At 32.6% G+C, this 18756-nt stretch overlaps 1 protein-coding gene across 2 annotated transcripts; it reads left to right on the top strand.

Annotated features, from left to right (window-relative positions):
- The first annotated feature begins 15416 nt into the window (after positions 1-15416).
- LOC131615665 (uncharacterized) lies at positions 15417-18756 on the top strand. 2 transcript variants are annotated; one of them, XM_058886813.1, is made up of 2 exons: positions 15417-15679; positions 16237-18756. In XM_058886813.1, exon 2 carries the CDS (start codon positions 16331-16333, stop codon positions 18425-18427), a length of 2097 nt encoding a protein of 698 aa, XP_058742796.1. In that variant the 5' UTR covers positions 15417-15679; positions 16237-16330; the 3' UTR covers positions 18428-18756. The 2 variants fall into 2 exon arrangements, with proteins under 2 accessions (XP_058742796.1, XP_058742795.1); XM_058886812.1 differs by having other exon boundaries at positions 16234-18756.

Genomic DNA, 18756 nt, shown 5'->3' with positions numbered 1-18756 from the left:
CCCTAAATAACATGCATTTGAATAATAGATCTAAAAATTTCAAAACTTACAAAGTGTTAGGATTGAGGGCTTTTGAATGTTGTTTAGCAGTGTGATTGGAGCCTTGATGCAGCTTTGGAGTTCTGTTTGCACAAATTTTCGCCTTTGCCACTTTTTGTTTTGATTTAGGGTAAATGATTGGGGCAGGGGGAGTGTTTTGATAAATCTGCAGAAATCGCAGTATTTCGGAAGTGAACTTCCGAAATAATGTTTTCGGAAATGAACTTCCGAAATAAGTCAATTTTTTCAAAAAAAGACGCTTTCGGAAATGAACTTCCGAAGCAGGGGTATTTTGGGATTTTCGCTGGGGGTGACCCCCATAGGGAGGTGGCTAAAGAAATTTTCTTAATTTATGTCTTAATACCCTTTTTAGTTCCTTACCTTTACCTCTGGCCTCTGGGTCCATTTTAGTCACTTTTCTTTTAAAACGACCAATTTAGTTCTTTATCTCTTCAAATAACATCATACCAGTCCTTTCCGTCTATTTTTCAAAAAAAAAAACGGCGTCAAATGTTGGCAACGTGGCATCTTAGGTGGCATTCATTTTAATTTATTTTATTTTTTAATCTTAAAAATTAAAAGAAGATAAATTAATTTACTTCTGTTTTTTTAATATAGTAGACCTTCTAATTCTCAAACATAATTATAACTATGGCATCATTCAAATTCATAACTTTTTCATTCAATCCACAGTTACACAAAATCTGCAGCATCAAACAAAATCCATAATTTCTACAACATCATACAAAAAAGCTGTCTAATAATACATATCAAGAAAAAGAAAAAAAACAAAACTCATTTTCATTATCTACTAACAAAATTAATAATCAAAAGTAAATAACAAAATAAGTAAAATCTGAAGAGGTTGAAGAATCAAAACGAAAATTCCTACTTATGAGATCTTGTCGGCACAACTTCTTCTTGCTAATATCATCTTTCTACCTTATAATTTCTTCTTGCTTTTGCTCTCGTCGGCACAGCGGCGTACAATTTCTTTCTCCCTTACCATTTCTAGCAAACTTTTCCAGATTCGTCCATTCATAAAAAACAGACGGATAGCAAACCCCACACACACATTCCATTTGAGAGTTGATTATTTTATTCACTTTCTTAAAATTTGGGATCAATTGGTAAAGCAAATTGGGGTTTAGGTATTTTGGAAAAGGGCAAAATTAAAAAATGAGATATGAAGATATGAGTAATGGAAGGGAATACATAGGTCATGTTTTCGGTGTAAGTTGAAATTAAGAGGGAAAGAGATTTTTATGGGTAGCGTTGTTGTGTTTTTCTGGGTTTTAGTGAAGAGGTGTATGAATGTTTGAGGAAGATTATAATCAAACTGAGTTTTGGTGGATGAATGTATGAAGGATGATGATGAATTTCTAGGTGGGTATGAAGGAGGATGATGAATTTCTAGGATAATGATGAATTTTTGGGTGGGTATGAAAGAGGATGATGAAGGTTTAGGACAATGATGAATTTTTTGATGGGTATTATGAACAGAAGAATAAAGAGAGAGAGAAGAAATGAAAGAAAATTTTGTTTTTTATTTGTTTTTGTTTTTTTTAATCCACCTAAGTGCCAAGTGTATGACAGGTGTTCTCTTTTTTTGACTTTGACTAACGGACCTAACAGAAGGATTAACCCGGCGCTGTTTGAAGAGATAAAGGACTAAATTGGTCATTTTAAAAGAAAAAGGACTAAAATGAACCCAAAGATAGAGGTAAGGGACCAAAAAGGGTATTTAGCCTTAATTTATAGAGATTCTGGTTGGTAGATGATAGTCGGTATTTGTTTTAATGCATATTTATTAAAGACTTTGTTTTATGAATAATAGGCATTTAATATTTTTAAGTTTTAAATTGTTTATATAAGTGGACAACAACAATAATTATACTTTTCTCATTAGAAAAGGTCATTTAGAGTCTGTTTGGTAACACAAAAAAAGAGCTTTTAGCTTTTCAGCTCATATTAACAAAAAAACTCTGTTTGGTAACTGTCATTTAGCCTTTAGCTTGTAGCTTTTTTACTAGCTTTTAGCTTTTTTCTCAAAAGCTATTTAAAATAGCTTTCGAGCTTTTAGCTTTTAGCTTGTGACTTTTTTTTTCATTTATACCCCTATTAATTTTTTTTTAATAAGCAATTTGTATCTAGCGGGTTTCGAACCTGAGATCTTGAGAGGAGCACACTCTTAAGACCAAAGCGATTCACCGCTAGACCACACACACGCACACATACCCCTATTATTTTAACAAAAGTACAATTTTACCATATATATATATATATATATATATATATATATATATATATATATATATATATATATATATATATATATATATATATATATATATATATATATATATATATATATATATATATATATATATATATATATATATATATATATATATATATATATAAAATAGTTTTTGCATTGTATAATTATATTCGTGTCGATTAACAAAAAAATGCAATATTTAATATGTTTTAACGATATTAAAATTAAATTTGTAAAACATTAAGTGATTATTATTTAAATTAATATAATTGAATTCAAAATTGTAATGATGTTATTTTATATATTTCATTAAATTTATATATAAATTTTATTATATAAGTTCATTTAAAAGTTTATATATAATTATTCGATATATTTTGATGTTTTTTTTTTAATTTTAATATATATTAATTTTTTTTGCATGTGTTTGCTAATATATGTATTTTTATTTTATAAAAATTAATTTAATTATATAATATAATAATATAATGAGACTATCAATTTCTTAATTAAGAATGTCCTTTTATGTCATTTTGTATTTATCAGCTAGTATAACAACTAATTTACCAAACACTAACTTATCAGCTACCAGCTACCAGCTAAAAGTCATCAGCTACTAGCTACCAGCTAAAAGTCATCAGCTATCAGCTACCAGCTAGTTTTACCAAACAGAGTCTAATGATCAATTTTCGGCATAATATTTTATAAAAGATTATATCTCTATTCGAATAATTAATTTTGTTATTTTTCTTAATAACTTCTCTTGTAATCCTTCAGGGTTTTCCTCATCCTCGAATTGTTTGACTTTTCTCTATCTGGTCCACTCTCCTCACTGCAGAATCTACAAGTCTTCTCTCTATATGTCCAAACCACCTAAGTTTATTTTTCACCATCTTCTCTACTATAGGAGCTATCATGACACTCTCTAATAATTTAATTATAATTTTATCTTGTCGAGTCTTGCCACACATCCACGACATCTTCATTTCTGCTACACTTACTTTATTCTCGTGTTGATTCTTAACCGCCCAACATTATTCCACACATTGATGGTCACTATGTGCAAGCAATTATTCCACACATGGCCTAAGACAATAACTGTGTGCAAGCAATTATTCCACACTTTGATGGTCACTGTGACCATAGAAGCATGCTCGTGGAAAATTTCTTTAAGGTCCAAAGAATATTGGATGATAGTTGTTTTTGGCGAAGCCGGACATGCAACAGATGCTACGGTGACAAACAAACAAGAGACAAAGTAAAAAAGACTAAAGTTGAAGGATCTCAAATCAAAGAACTATCTTTTTCAAGAAATTGACTGATCAATTTTAGAAACCATTCTTTGCAAGGACGCCACAATGCATATTTGGAAATCTATGAAGAAAAAGTACCAAGGTACAACAAGAACAAAGAGGCAAAAACTTCAAGTACTTTGTTCAGAGTTTGAATTACTTCGAATGAAATCAGGAGAGTCACTTACAAACAATGGCGAAGCCAGGAAAATTATAAAGCCTGGGCAAAAATTTATGTTTAATATTGGTCTGAGACTAACTGTTCGGATAAATGGCAGTTGCGTTCTATAGCGGCCCCTAATAATACTTATGGTAAGCAACAAGTACCAAGTAACAATATATATCATATATAACTTACATCTGAAAAATATCATGAATATTAACATCAATACCATTTTCATCCTTTATATCTTCAATCTCTCACACGTCAAGCAACAAAATTTTAATTTGATCCTTGGCCTCCTTTTTATTTTTCAACTGAAGAAAGAAATAATTTGGTTAAATTTAGAATTTGATTGAAGAAAAAATTTTAGTTACACAATAATAGTATCAGGCCTTGTAAAAAATACTGCACATTAAAATAGAAGTTCAATGCAGTTTGTGTGCCAAACAGATATGCATAGGAGTAAATAAAACTATGTTCTAGTATAATTAACTAATCACCAAACTGTCTCAAAGGAATATTTTGTTACTTGTTAGCATTCTTCATAAGGGGAAATAAACATTGAGATATGAATGATAAAAAAAATGATACTGTTAAAGAATATAGTAATTAGGAAAAAAAGATGATACAGTAATTAAGAAAAGACATTACCTCAGTTTTGTTATTATCAAAAACAGTAATTACAATTGTTTCATCTTGACAAGGCACTGCAGAGAGGACATCCATTTCCTGCATAGAAAACAAACCCGTGCATTCAGGCAATTACAATTTATCAGGACGCATTTCAAGCTTAATTTCTCGCATTTTCTTTGGCGATATCTTCTGGTTCCATTTATCAAATAACATTAACAATAAAACGAGAACTGACCCAAGTTTTAAGGTTGGTGATGCCATGAGTGAAAAAGAAAGCTCCTACAACGGAGAAGAGACGGCGGAAACCGGTTAATCTGCCTGTTCAGAAGTTGGTTAGATTTGGAAAAGTTGATCTGACACTTTTCTTTGTGAAATGTTAAGAGTTATTTGAAAGTTAAGAGAATGATGAAAAGAATTATTGGAAGGAAAAAATGAAATGAGATGTTAGTTACCGTAGAGGAAGGAACCGTAACTGCAAATGGAGATGTAACTGTCAACGTCGCCGGGAAGAGAAGCCAGCGTCGAGGCTTCGCCACTGTTTACCACTAAAACATCATCAAAAGCTTCTTTGTAGATGCTAATTGAGTTCTCAACGTTGCGGTTCCTACAACAATTCAAAATGGCAGAAAAACAAGCAGGGATCAGGTCACATTCATAAATGTCTTAATTATCCCAACAATTAACTCGAGTATACCAAATATTTTACTTACAAAAATCCCACAGAAATTCGAGTATCGTAATTTAAACCACTGGGCAGTAACTCGGACATGCAACCAAGAGATTTAAAGATAGAAAAACAAAAGAACATGGTTCAGTCATTTCACCGAACACTTGGTGTGCATAGCACGAAACGATAAATTCCGCAATAATTCTTCACCGATTTATGAACCAGTACCTGCAACAACAATGAATAACATCACAACAATAATTCCGCATCGAAAATCAAGCTTAAAAGTGATAGAAAAAGAAAAAGAGAACTCGCGACGATTCGCCATCTAAACTCGATCACTATGTGAGAGAGAGACGATGACTATGATATTCCAATTTCTTGAGTGAGAGAGAAACCACTATGATGAGATTTTGAAGTTCAGGCGAGAGAAAGAAGAGCCCGGGCAGCTGCCCTAGGTCGCCGGGCGCTGGCGTCGCCCCTGCTTACAAACTACTTTTCAATAATGATGGTTATTGTTAATAAGATAAGGATTCATGGAGACAAGACAACAAATGTCACAGTATTTGAGAAAATTCTTCTATCCTTGACACCAAAAACTTAATTTGGTTGTTTGTTTGATAGAAGAAGCTAATGAATGATGTTTAAGAAATTTCAGCTGATGAATTGCAAAGTTCCTTGTTGGTTCACGAACAAAAAAAAATAGTAGGAGAAAGAAAAACAAACATTAAAGGTTGTATCCCAGATCACTCCACACCTAGTGAAGGTGATAAAGGACAAGGTAAGGGAAGACATCGAGGCAAGGGAGGAAAAAATAACTATGATCAGCATCAAAATCATCAGCATTAAGAAATTCATTTTCAAGGAAGAGGATGTGTAGGCCATTAATCAACAAAGTCATTAGACAAGTCCAATATTGAATTTTACTATTACGGCAAGTATTTCAATTAAAAGTCCATATGCAGAACAAATTTATGATATCAAAGAGGAGAAAAATCCAACTTTGCAGAAAAAGAGGAAGAAATGTCTCTTTTAATGGTGTGTCACGTGAAGGGAGAACTCAACCAAACATGTGGTATTTAGATATTGGCTATAGCAACCATACGTGTGGGGATAAGAATGCATTCTCTTACTTGGTCGAATTATTTCAAAACACTGTTAAGTTTGGTGACAACTCCATTATTTTTGTCACCGGAAAATAAAAAATTGCATTAAGACCAAGAAAATAATGTTCGAACTATTTCCAATGTTCTCTTTGTTCCAGACTTGAAGACAAATTTTACTACGTGTTGGTCAACTTCAAGGAAAGGGATATGGAATCTTTGTCAAAAATGGAATTTGCAAAATTGAAAATGAAAAGGTAGGTTTGATAGCTCAAGTGAACATGACAACTAATATAATGTTTCCTTGGTATCTACATGACAATACTCAATCATGCCTTTCTGAAAGATTAAAAGAGAATGAATGACTCTAGCATTTATGTTACAGGCATCTTAGTTATGGTGGATTAAAGACTTTGCAACAAAAGAATATCATGAGGGGTCTTTCTCAAATCGCAATCCCATCTGAAGTTTATGAAGAATGTGTTGTTAGTAAACAACACCAAAATCATTCCCACAAGGAAAATCATGGAGGGGAGAGGTTGCAGTAGAGCCTGTTTAATTTGATATCTACAGATAAATTACTCCATTTTCTAATGGAGGTAATCGGTATATAATTACCATCATTGATGATTTTAGTAGAAAAGTCTAGTTTTATTACTTGCATGAAAAATCAAAAGCTTTTTGCAACATCTAAAAAATATAAAGCACTAGTTGAAAAAATATTATGTGTTGTAACAAAATTTAGTTTATGTGTTGTATTTTCCTAAACTTTATCCATAAAAAACTAATGCTCCTTCACGTAAGAAGCTAACTTCCGAAACTTTAGCAAATATAGGAATTCAATTAAAAAAAGCAACAAGAATGAACGTAAGAAATGCAGTTCTTAAATTGTAGCAATAACAAGGAATTATTATCCATACTTATTCAATAAAAATAAAAAAACAGTAACAAGGAATTTTTAACAAACCACTACTACAACTTATGTACTTAAGCCAAATCTAAAATGAGATACTCCATACTTAGTTCACAAAGATTTTTCAGTAAAATTTTGGAAGTAGTATTTTCAACATCTTGTTTCTCACACGTCGAATCTCAGCATGGTGGGGAGATTTTTCTTTATTTTTTTCTCCTTCTTCTTCTTCTTCCAGAAATTTGTTCAATTCAAATTCATAATCTGCCTCTTCATTTAAATCAAAATTCAGCACAACTCTTGATAATACTTCTTCTCCTTCTTCGTTGTCGTCTTGTTCTTGAATCTTGTCAAAAGAGTCTTCCACTATTTATCCTTCTTCTTGCTCCAATGAGTCTTCCAATATTTCTCCTTATTCTTGCTCCAATGAGTCTTCCACTCTTTCTTCTTTTTAAACACCCATGGAGTCTTTTGTTGTTTCCAACGAAGCTCTTTTGTTTTGCACTTGATAATTTAAACAGTGCTACTAATCCTTTTTTATATAATTTTTAGTCTTCAATTGATAAATTTGTTTCTTTGACAAAATCTAATGCTAATACATTTTTCTAAGTAACATTGGAAGTTATCATTTGAGTTTAATTTTCAGCGACCAGCCAATACTTTGAATATGAATGAGAGTTATGTATGAGAATGAGAGTACATATTAAGAAAGAGAATTTTATGGAAATGTGTAGTGAGTTATTACATATAATTAAGAAAGGAATATTTTATAGAAAATATAAAATGGAATTATTTAAATAGTAAGGGTATAATTGACAAATTGTAACCTTAAAACATCAAAACGATACTTAAATAGGAACAAAAAAAACTTCTAAAATAACTCTTAAAAAGGAACGGAGGGAGTATATTATATTAAAAAATAGACTTAATTACAATTTTGTTTCCCGTATTTAACCATATTCACTAAATTAATTTTGATTTCTTCTCATATTTCAAGTTTAAACCTAACATAATAAACAATTAAGGGCATGAGACTTCCTTGATTTAAGCTAAATGTCTTAGCCTCGTGAATGTGAGAATAATTTAGAGGTTTAGACCTACGAGATAATGTTTCATCAGTGTATATAGCTTTGTTCCTTTATTTTCTTTTTGGGCCTTATGTACAGTAAGCCCAGTGATCCATTTGTACATTCTTTGTATACATGTTTGTATTGGTCCTTATATATACATGGCCCATGAATATGTTACATATACGGGAAAATAACATTTTCCATTCTTTTGGATCCACTTATCTGGTTTACTTTTTCAGTCCCATGGCTGTAATAAGGTATTAGAAAAAATCCTAGGTTTCAATTTTCATTTACCGTTGCAATCAAAACCCTTTCCATATTCTTTTTCCTTCTCCACACTCGACCACGAGTTCTCCAACCTCTGACCATACCTATGAAACACCATCACCACTTCCTCCGGCCAAAACTGTTAAAGATCCCTCCCTAGACCTACAGAGCCCTTATTTTCTCCATCTAAGTGAAAATAATGGTGTTGTTATTGTTGCAAACCCTATCACCGATAAAAACTACCACAACTGGAGCAAATTAATGAAAAGAGCGCTCTCCTCTAAGAACAAAATCGCTTTCATCAACAAAACTCTCCTGAAACCACCACAACTTGATTCTGATTATGATCTTTGAGAAACATGAAACAATATGGTAATCTCTTGGATAAATCAAACTTTTTCCTTCATATTTTTTAGAGCACCATTTGTATCGATTATGCATTTGAACTTTGGAAAGATCTTGAAGACCGATTCACAAAAGGGAATTTCTTTAGGGTTTCAGATCTTCTTTCTGATCTTGACTCGATTCAACAGGGTAAATGAACACTCTCAGTTTAATTCACTAATATGAAGATATTATTGGATGAATTGGGAGATCTTCGTCCAACCTCGGTTTATTCGTGTACGATAAAACACTTGCTCCTTTTCAACTTTAGTCAGAAACTTCAAGAACATTGAGTACATCATTTCTTTCTCAATGGTTACATTAATATTCACACATAAATCCTTTTAATGGATCCCCTTCCCTCTATATCCAAGGTATATTCCCTTGTATTGCAACATGACGCTGCTCCCCTAACAAACCTTTAGATTTCACTGACTTCTCTGTCATTACGAACAATCCTAGATATCCCTCCCAAGTTCGAGGAAGAGGTTCTATAACTCATATGCTTTGCACTCACTACAATAAACCTATCCATATTATGGACCATTTTTACTCCAATAGTGGTTCCCCCCGGTTATCAACCCAAAATAAATCCCGATAAAGCAAACACCTCTAACCATGTCACTAATCCAAAAAAATTTAACCCTTTAATCAACAACAACACTGAAACTCGTCCATCAAATGACACCAACCTCACCCTCTCTAAAGAAAAATACTAATACTTGGTAAATCTTTTGAAGTCATTAAGATCAAAATCCTCCACTCATAATAAATGGAATGATGTAGACCCTAACAATCGTGTTGTTACAAGCATCAACAAAATGGGTAATACCCTTACTTTACCTTCTATTTGGATATTAGACTCTGGTGCTAGTGATCATGTTTTCCCTTACCTACATTCTTTCAAAACTATTTTCAACATTAAATTAATTTCTCTTTGTTTTCCAAATGGTATCACTTTACTTGCTCTCTATTGTAGCACAATTCAATTTTCTGATCATTTTATTAAGCACAATATTTTGTTTTTACCTTAGTTTCACTTAAATTTCATCTTCATTTCATAACTCACTAAACAATTGAATTCTCAACTTAATTTTTCCCCAACTCTTGTTATATTTAGGACTTGTTTACCTAGAGGATGATTGGACATGCTATGCTTCTCAACAGTCTCTACATTTTCAAGCAATCTACAAAGCGTCACATTTGCTTACATTATCATTCATCTATAGATGCCAACAATATTGTCATTGATCAGAATCATGACACAAACCAATTTGTCAATAATACTGTAAGATATATATCTTCACATGCTTTTGATAAGTGACACTTTATACTAGGCCACCCAACTGATTCTATTTTACATTAGATGTATAATAGATTTCCTTACATTTCTGTTAATAAAAATATTGATTGTGATCATTGTCACATGGTCAAACAAACCAAAATTCCCTTTTCCCCTTAGTGATATAGTTTATCTAAATTGTTTTGATATCTTACACATGGACATCTGGGTCCTATTAGCACTTACTCTTTATATGGATATCAATATTTCCTAACTATAGTTGATGATTTCTCACGCTTCACTTGGATTTTTTTAATGAAAAACAAGGCTAAAACTAAAACGTATATTGAAATTATTTGGAAATTCGTTTCTACACAATACTCGGCCAAAGTAAAAAACTATAAGGAGTGACAATGGTTTAGAGTTCTAAATGCATTATTTCTTTTACTCTTTAGGTAAGAAATGCCCCACCTAAACTCCTTTATTGAGAGAAAACATGGTCACCTACTAAATGTTACTAGAGTAGTATTTTTCCAATCTCACCTTCATAAATGCTTTTGGTCTTATGTTTTAATTCATGCCACTTTCATCATTAACCACCTCCCTACCCCTATTTTTAAACATAAAACTTATGAACTAATTTTTAACTAACCTCTTACCTTCCTTGACCTAAAGATATTTGATTGTCTTTCATTTGATACTACTCTAATGCAAAAGAGAGGCAAATTGGATCCTAGAGCAAGGAAGTATATGGTATAAAACTGAAACTAAAGGATATTTTTATTTATATTTACACACATAACATTTTCACCTCTAGACATGCCATTTTCATGAAAACATTGTTCCTTACAACAATCCCACATCTAACATTGTTGAAAAATTCAGTGCTGATGTTGATGTTGTTGATTTTGCTTGTTTTGATGATTATTTTTTAAATACCAACATGCCTTCTCCCCCATAACCATATCCCAGTTGTTACCTCTTCCACATCTGACACAGATTCCACTTATAGTCAATTGGAAGAGCCAACACTTGAGGAACAAACAGTTCCAAGGAGATTCAACCCAGTCTCTAAACCCCCTGTTTACTTGTAACATTTTCAATGTTATAATATGACATCTAATACCTCTTATCTTTTATATAATTTCTTGTCTTATAACAATATCTATGATGCTCATCTATCTTATATTTCTGCCATCATGATTAATCAAGATCCGCGTACATATACCAGGTAAAAATCTCATTGGATATAAGTGGGTCTACAAGATTCACTGCAACAAATAACACTTTTTTATGACGAAGCTCTCATCTCCAACATGCTAAAAACCATGAGGATAAGTCCTATGAGCGCAATGTTTTTTTAATAAGATAAACAACACGTTACGTTGGTGTTATAAAAAACCAAACTAACACAACTATAAGTTAGAGTCTTTTTCTCCATAAAAAATTAATAAACATGTTATCTCGATTTTTATGAGAACCGATGTAATATTGCTATAAGAACCTCCCTTCGAATTCACGTTTCCGCATTTAAAATTTTGGTATCAATAAACAAGAATATACAATATTAGAAAAAGAAATATTTCATTGATAATAATAAAAAACAACACAACAAAGAAAACTACTCAACAAATTCAAACTTCTCAGTCCACTCAACTTCAACATTACCTCTAACTTATGGAAACGTTCAGAAAGAACTCTTCCATAAGGTATTAGGAAAGTCGTTTCCTTCTGAGAAGTATTTATCATTTCCTTCATAGAGTTGAAAATGGTCAGAGGAAGATTAACTCTGATGTTGTAGGGGAGGAATAACAAGAGATGCTTGTCATACCAAGTAAGCGTTTCCTTTCTCTTGGACAGAGAATTGCCACTTTAAGTTGAAACTAAAATTTTGCAATAGAGAGTAGAAAATCAGGACTAAAGAGCTTATTTTGTTTGGCATAAATTTGGTGAAGTTGCGTTGATTAGACATTGTAATGCTCATAGTATTCAACACAACTACCTGTCTCTTGACAAATGATTGTCATAACAATCAGTGATGGAGTAATAAAGAAATGAGAGCCATTGATATATGACTGAATGACTTCATTATGACCAACTGGCACAATGGAGGCATTCATCCAGAACTCTTTAACGAGATTAGTGTATATGGGGCCATGAAGAATGTGAAAGTAACCATTTAACTTCTGTTTGTTAACAACTTTCCTTAGTTCAAAACAATCGAAATCATTGAAATCTACAGACTTTTCATTGATAATGAACAAATTTGCATCCATTTTTTAAACAATAGGACTTTGAAACAAAGAAACAAAAAATAGAGAGTTGGTAATGAGACGTTGAAAATAGAAAAAGACTTTGAAACAATGTTTGAAGGCACAAAGAAGTTTAAATAGCTCAAAAGCCTCTTTGATAATCTAAAAGAGACTTTACGACTTGAATATAAGTTATCATTGCTATTCTAGTGATATGATTACAATCCATGTGCGCCACGTCGGTGTTCTATTCCCTCTTTTAATTGTATTTTTTATTCGTAAGTAAATTTCCAAACCCGTCGATTTTATAAAAATATTGAGGGAACATTGGAACCTCTTTTTTAATTATATATTTTATTTGTAAATAAATGTTGTAACCCGTCGGTTTTCCAAAAACTCAAGGGAACATTGGAACCTCTATTTTAATTGTATTTTAATTTGTAAATAAATGTTCTAACTCGTCCTTAATCAAATCCTTGTCGTCCATTTCATGACAATCAAAACTCAAGACATTACCATTAGTGATCCGCGTGAAACATAAATAACTTCTATTATGAAAGCATTCTGAAACATCATAAAGCCCTTGAAACTATCCTCTACTTTAAGATATGCAATAGTCTTTAAGAGAAAATCATTTATATATCTAAACTTTTTTTGTTCCCCAAAATTATCAAGAGTTTGAAGATCAAACATCATGAAGAGTTTAAAGTTTACAAGAGTGTTTACCATGAATAGTTCTCAACAATAGATTGCAAGAGTAGAAGATTATTTGTGTTTAAGGTTTGGGTTCTTAAGTATTTTTTTGAGCATAATTTTTTTATTTATCTAATCCTTTTTTGTCTAACCTGTTTTTTTTCATATCAGAAACAAATGCAAGCAAAAGCTATAGAGAATACCTTTTTTTGGTTTGGAAAATATCAAAGGATTGAAGATCCAACATATGACCTTCATGGACAATTAATTTTTTCGGTGTAAAAAATGTAATATTCTGGAGAAACACTGTAGTTTGTAATTAAATTATTTTATTAATATTTTGTGTAAACAATGTAACGAGTTTTATCATAAAAAAACTAATAACCCTTCGATTTTCTTAATAAATCGAGATAAAAAAAGCGTGAGATTTTATAAATAATAAAAGTGCAGAAGCTGAGGTTCGAACTCATGTGCTAATAAAGTTAGACATCGGTGTTTTAAACATCGAGGTGATAAGTCTTTACTTTTTATGACGACCTTGTTTACCTCGCTTCTAATGCCGAGGTAAAACGCATTTCACGTCTGACGTTAGATGCATTATTTGTAGTAGTGATTAAATACCATGCCAATGGGACTATAGAATATTATAAAGATTGTCTAGTCTCTAAAGGTTATAATTAAATATAATGTATTGATTTCTTTGACACTTATTCTCCAGTTGCTATTAGATTGCTTTTAGCCATTGTTTCCTCTTAAAACTGACATTTACACCAACTAGACGTTCATAATGCATTTTTACATGGTGATTTGGAAGAAGAGGTCTATGTGCATTTACCACATGGACTTTCTTCTTCCAAACCAAATCAAGTGTGCAAATTAACTAAATTGATCTATAATTTAAAGTAATCTAGCAAATTGTGGTTCTCTAAGCTAACCATTTTATTGACAAGTAAGAAATATGTTCAACCATCTTTTGATCCCTCTCTTTTCATAAAAAATTCTTTTTAAAATTCTACAAATTCCTTTACAACATTATTGATCGATGAAGATGACTTAGTTCTGGTTAGTAACGATATTAACGAAATTAACTCCACGAAGTTATGTTTGCATTAAACCTTTAAAATAAAGGACCTTGGACATCTGAATTAAATCTTAGGCTTAAAAATTTCTTACTCACATGTTGGTAGTTATTTATGTCAACGAAAATATGTCTTAGATCTTTTGTCACTTATGCAACCCCACACAAAATATGCCTTAAAATAAAGGACCTTGGACATCTGAAATATGTTTGATTGAAGCGAAGCCTCTATCATCACCTATATGCAACACAACACATGATTGCAACAAAATTTTAGAGAACTTCTATCCAATCCTACACCATACAGACAACTCGTTGGACAATTCATATATCTCATAATACCCAGTTAGATCTATCATATTTTGTCTAACAACTTAGTCAGTTCATGAGCAAACCCGACGAACTTATATATAATAAAGACTAAACACAAAGGTAAGTAACATTAGCATCCCAAACATTAAAAAATGGAGGTAATCTTATTCATGATACACATACACACCATCTATGGTTATAATGTTACAAGCAAGGTGAAATAATGTTAGCTAAGTTTCACATGCTTCTATTCATCTTATGAATGATTGTAAACATTCATCGAAAAGCTTAAGATGTTTATTTTAAGACTATATGTTTTATTTTAGAACATATAGTTCCAATTGGTTGAGTTCAATTAAACATTAAGAAATGTTATAGAAATAGGGGAGGATGTCCTGTTTAATTTGTAATAAGCATTACTCCTACTATACTTAACCAAATGAGACACTCCTAAGGTCTAAAATGTAGGAAATTCAATTTTATTTGTAATTATGTAAGTTTCACTCATAAAATACTTGAATCTCGAAATGATGCATTGCATGGGAAAGAAATTATAGGATGTTTATTAACATGAGGTATCTACAATTTTCTACAAAGCATAATGCCTATTTAAGATAATCCATTTGTTTTTAACAAATGCATTATCTTATTTCTTTTTTATAAATTTCAATCCAAATAAAAAAAAAAAATCTAGCTAAAATCCACTATCAATAAAACTGTCACCAGTAATGCTCCAAACCATTATCCAACTTAGCACCAACTACACAATATCTCTAACTTCTAACTCCCACCAAAAACACATAAATTTATAGTACTTCATTAATAATAATAATTATGATAAAAAAAATAACAAGTGAAAAATATATAAATATTTTAAAAAAGTAAAGAAAAAAAAAAGGCAAAATTATAATTCCCATTACGCACCAACGGTGCACGTTAGTTAGTTCCACCCACTTCACAGTAATAATAATAACAGCGTTTGAAAAATTTTATTTCATTTTTATTTCCATTAATTCCTTTTTAATTTTTTTTTCTAATCTCGGCGATTTTTCCGTCGGAATCTCCTATTCCTCGCCGCACTTTCCTTCTCCGATTTCTCCTCAATTTCAGATCCCATTTTCAACTTTTTTTCAATTCCTCACACAAATCTCACTTTTTTTTCAGTTCAGTTAGAGCTAGATTCGTTCTTACTTCACCCTAGATTTGCTTCGGATTTCAACTACACGTGGCGATCTAGGTCATCTTCAACACCAGTGAGTTGTTTGTTTTTTGTTTTGGTTTGAAATTTTGAAATTTGAATGTTGTAGTTAGCGCTTATTTTTTCTGCATCTGAGTTAGGGTTTTATTTTGAATTTAATGTAAATTATTTTTTTTTTTGGAGTTTTGGTTATGGGTTTTCGATCTTTGGGAAAAAAAGCTTATTTTTATTTTGTTTGTTTGTTAAATCTAGGTTAGTTAATTGTTGACGAAAAAGTTAGTTTTTTTTTTTTTTTTGCTAAGAATAATGAACTATGAATTATTGGTACTTTGATTTTGGATTTGGAAAGTGTTTGGCTGCTTGCATGATTTATGAGATTGATTTGGAAAGTTTTATGATTTTACTAATTTTATATGCAAGACTGAAAATTGTGTGTAGGGTTTAGTTTCAATCTATAAAATGTCTTGATCTGTTTATTGTAGTTCATAATTTGAGTTTAATTGTTCAGTTTCATGTTTATGAATTGTGGTTCTTGATGGAAGTTGTGTTAGATTCAAAATTCGAAGTTAAAGTTTCTTACTCTTTTTTTTTTAATTCTAAATCTGGCAGAAGGCATGGAAATGAGGTTATATATGATATTGGAAACGATGTTGGGCTGTTTGTAGATTGTTTTTGAAGTTTGTTTGGTAAGTAATTTGGTTTTGAAATGGAAGAAAATAAAGAGGAAGCGCTTAAGGCGATAGAGATTGCTGAGAAGAGATTTTCTCAGAGAGACTTTGAAGGTGCGAAAAACTATGCTTTAAAGGCGAAAACTCTTTGTCCTGACTTGAGTGGTGTATCTCAAATGGTGGCGACGTTTGAAGTTTATTTAGCTTCTGAGTTTAGACATAATGGGAAGCTTGATTATTATTCGGTTCTTGGACTGAAACCTACTGCAGATGAAGCGGCTGTCAAGAGAAAGTATAAGAAGTTGGCAGTGTTGCTTCATCCAGATAAGAACAAATGCGTTGGAGCTGATGGGGCGTTCAAGCTTGTTTCCGAGGCGTGGACTTGTCTCGACAATGCCATGCGTAGTTCTTATGATCTCAAGAGAAGTTATTCTTCTGTTGTTCAGGCTGCAGGTTATAACAACTGTTCCAATATGCCGCCGAACTCTTGTAGTAAACTCGACACCTTTTGGACAATCTGTACCGCTTGTAAGGTTCAGTATGAGTATATGCGCAAGTATGTCAATAAAAAACTCTCTTGTAAGAACTGCCGTGGCGTTTTTATTGCTGTTGAAACTGGTGCTGCTCCAGCAAATGGTTCATTTCCGTATCAACCTAGGCCATATGTGCCAGGAAATGGGTTTGGAAATCAATCAATTGATGGAGTTGCATATGCTCCGACTAATGCCGGCTATTTTAATGGGAATGGAGTCCCGGGATACCATTCTGGACACGGGTACGAGTATGTTTCAAATGTTTCGTTTCAGATGGGCTCTGCTGGTTTTATCCATCAAAATGGATCACCTACTGCTCTACCTACTGGTTCTGTTTATCCGGTCAATGGAAATGCAAAGCGAGGAAGACCAAAAGTCAAACCAGAAGTAGCTAATGGAAGGCATCCTATGTCGGAGACTATGGTCAACATAAACTCACATGTATCGTTCTCGTGTAATGAACTGCAGGAAGTTAAACTAGGTAGACCTGACAAGAAACGTAAACTTACGGTGGGAACCAGTTTCAGAAACGGATATGATGAAAAAGGGTCAAAATGTGCTTCAGAAGCAGTAGTGTCAAATGGAAATGATAGCGTTGGAAATAGCAGAAATGGCCAGAAGCTTTCTGGTGCAAGTGAAGTTCAAACCAAACACTGTTTCACTCCACCTGCATTTGATGCAAGAAAATTATTGATTGAGAAAGCCAGGACAGTAATTAAGAAGAAACTCGAAGAAATGAAGTTGTCATCCGAAGCTGCAGCTCTAAAAGAAAAAGAAAAGGCGCAGCTTCCGAATGATGTTTGTCTAGTCAAAAGAGAGACATGTAGGAAAGCACCTCCGAATGTTGTTTCTGGTCTTTCATTTGAACACAGGAAAGCCAATCCGATTTCAATAACTGTCCCGGATTCTGATTTTCACGACTTCGACAAAGATAGGACAGAGGAGTGTTTCCAGCCAAAGCAAATATGGGCCTTATATGATGAGGAAGACGGAATGCCACGATTGTATTGTCTGATCCGCGAGGTTATATCTGTTAATCCTTTTAAGATCCATATCAGTTACTTAAATTCCAAAACTGATACCGAGTTTGGCTCAGTAAACTGGCTTGAATCAGGTTTTACCAAATCTTGCGGAAATTTCAGGGCTTGGACTTCAGATATTGTCGACCAAGTCAACATATTTTCTCATGTTCTAAGCCGCGAGAAGGCTGGTCGAGGCGGTTGTGTTCGCATATATCCAAGGAGTGGAGATATCTGGGCTGTTTATCGAAATTGGTCTCCAGATTGGAACCATTCTACACCTGACAAAGTGAGGCATGAATACGACATGGTGGAGGTGCTGTATGATTACTCCGAGGATCTCGGTGTCTGTGTTACTCCTCTTATCAAGTTAGATGGATTCAAAACAGTATACAAGAGGAATCCAGACCAAAGTGCCGAAAGATGGATACCGAGAAGAGAAATGGTACGTTTTTCACATCAAGTTCCTTCTTGGTTGCTGAAAGGGGAGGAAAGCAAATTGCCGGATCGGTGTTTTGATCTTGATCCAGCTGCAACTCCGGACGAGCTTCTTCATACTGCTACAGAAGCAAAAGCTTTGTAGGTTATAAATTGGTGTGAAACAATTACTTGGATTATGCTTTAAGCATTCATGATATTTTAGATTTAACTGTACACTGTCACACTTGGTTGGTACATACCACCTATGTGATGTGAGATTAACAGAAGATGTTTTAGGAAAAGGGTCATATTTTAGTTTGTAACATTTGTCTTAGACTTTAAGATCTAGTGATTGCTTGTTGTCACATGAGTTGTAACTCTTGTTGTAAGAGACTTCAGGACACATTCGCATTGTAACTGTATTTCTGACCAGTATTTTACTGGTGAAGAATTGATTCAATCAAAGGCTGAAACCAATTTTAAATCCAACAA

Source organism: Vicia villosa, linkage group LG7, assembly GCF_029867415.1.
Source record: "Vicia villosa cultivar HV-30 ecotype Madison, WI linkage group LG7, Vvil1.0, whole genome shotgun sequence".
Classification (NCBI taxonomy): Eukaryota; Viridiplantae; Streptophyta; class Magnoliopsida; order Fabales; family Fabaceae; genus Vicia; species Vicia villosa.
Note: the sequence above shows the minus strand (reverse complement) of the source record. Positions and strands in the feature narration are given on the sequence as shown.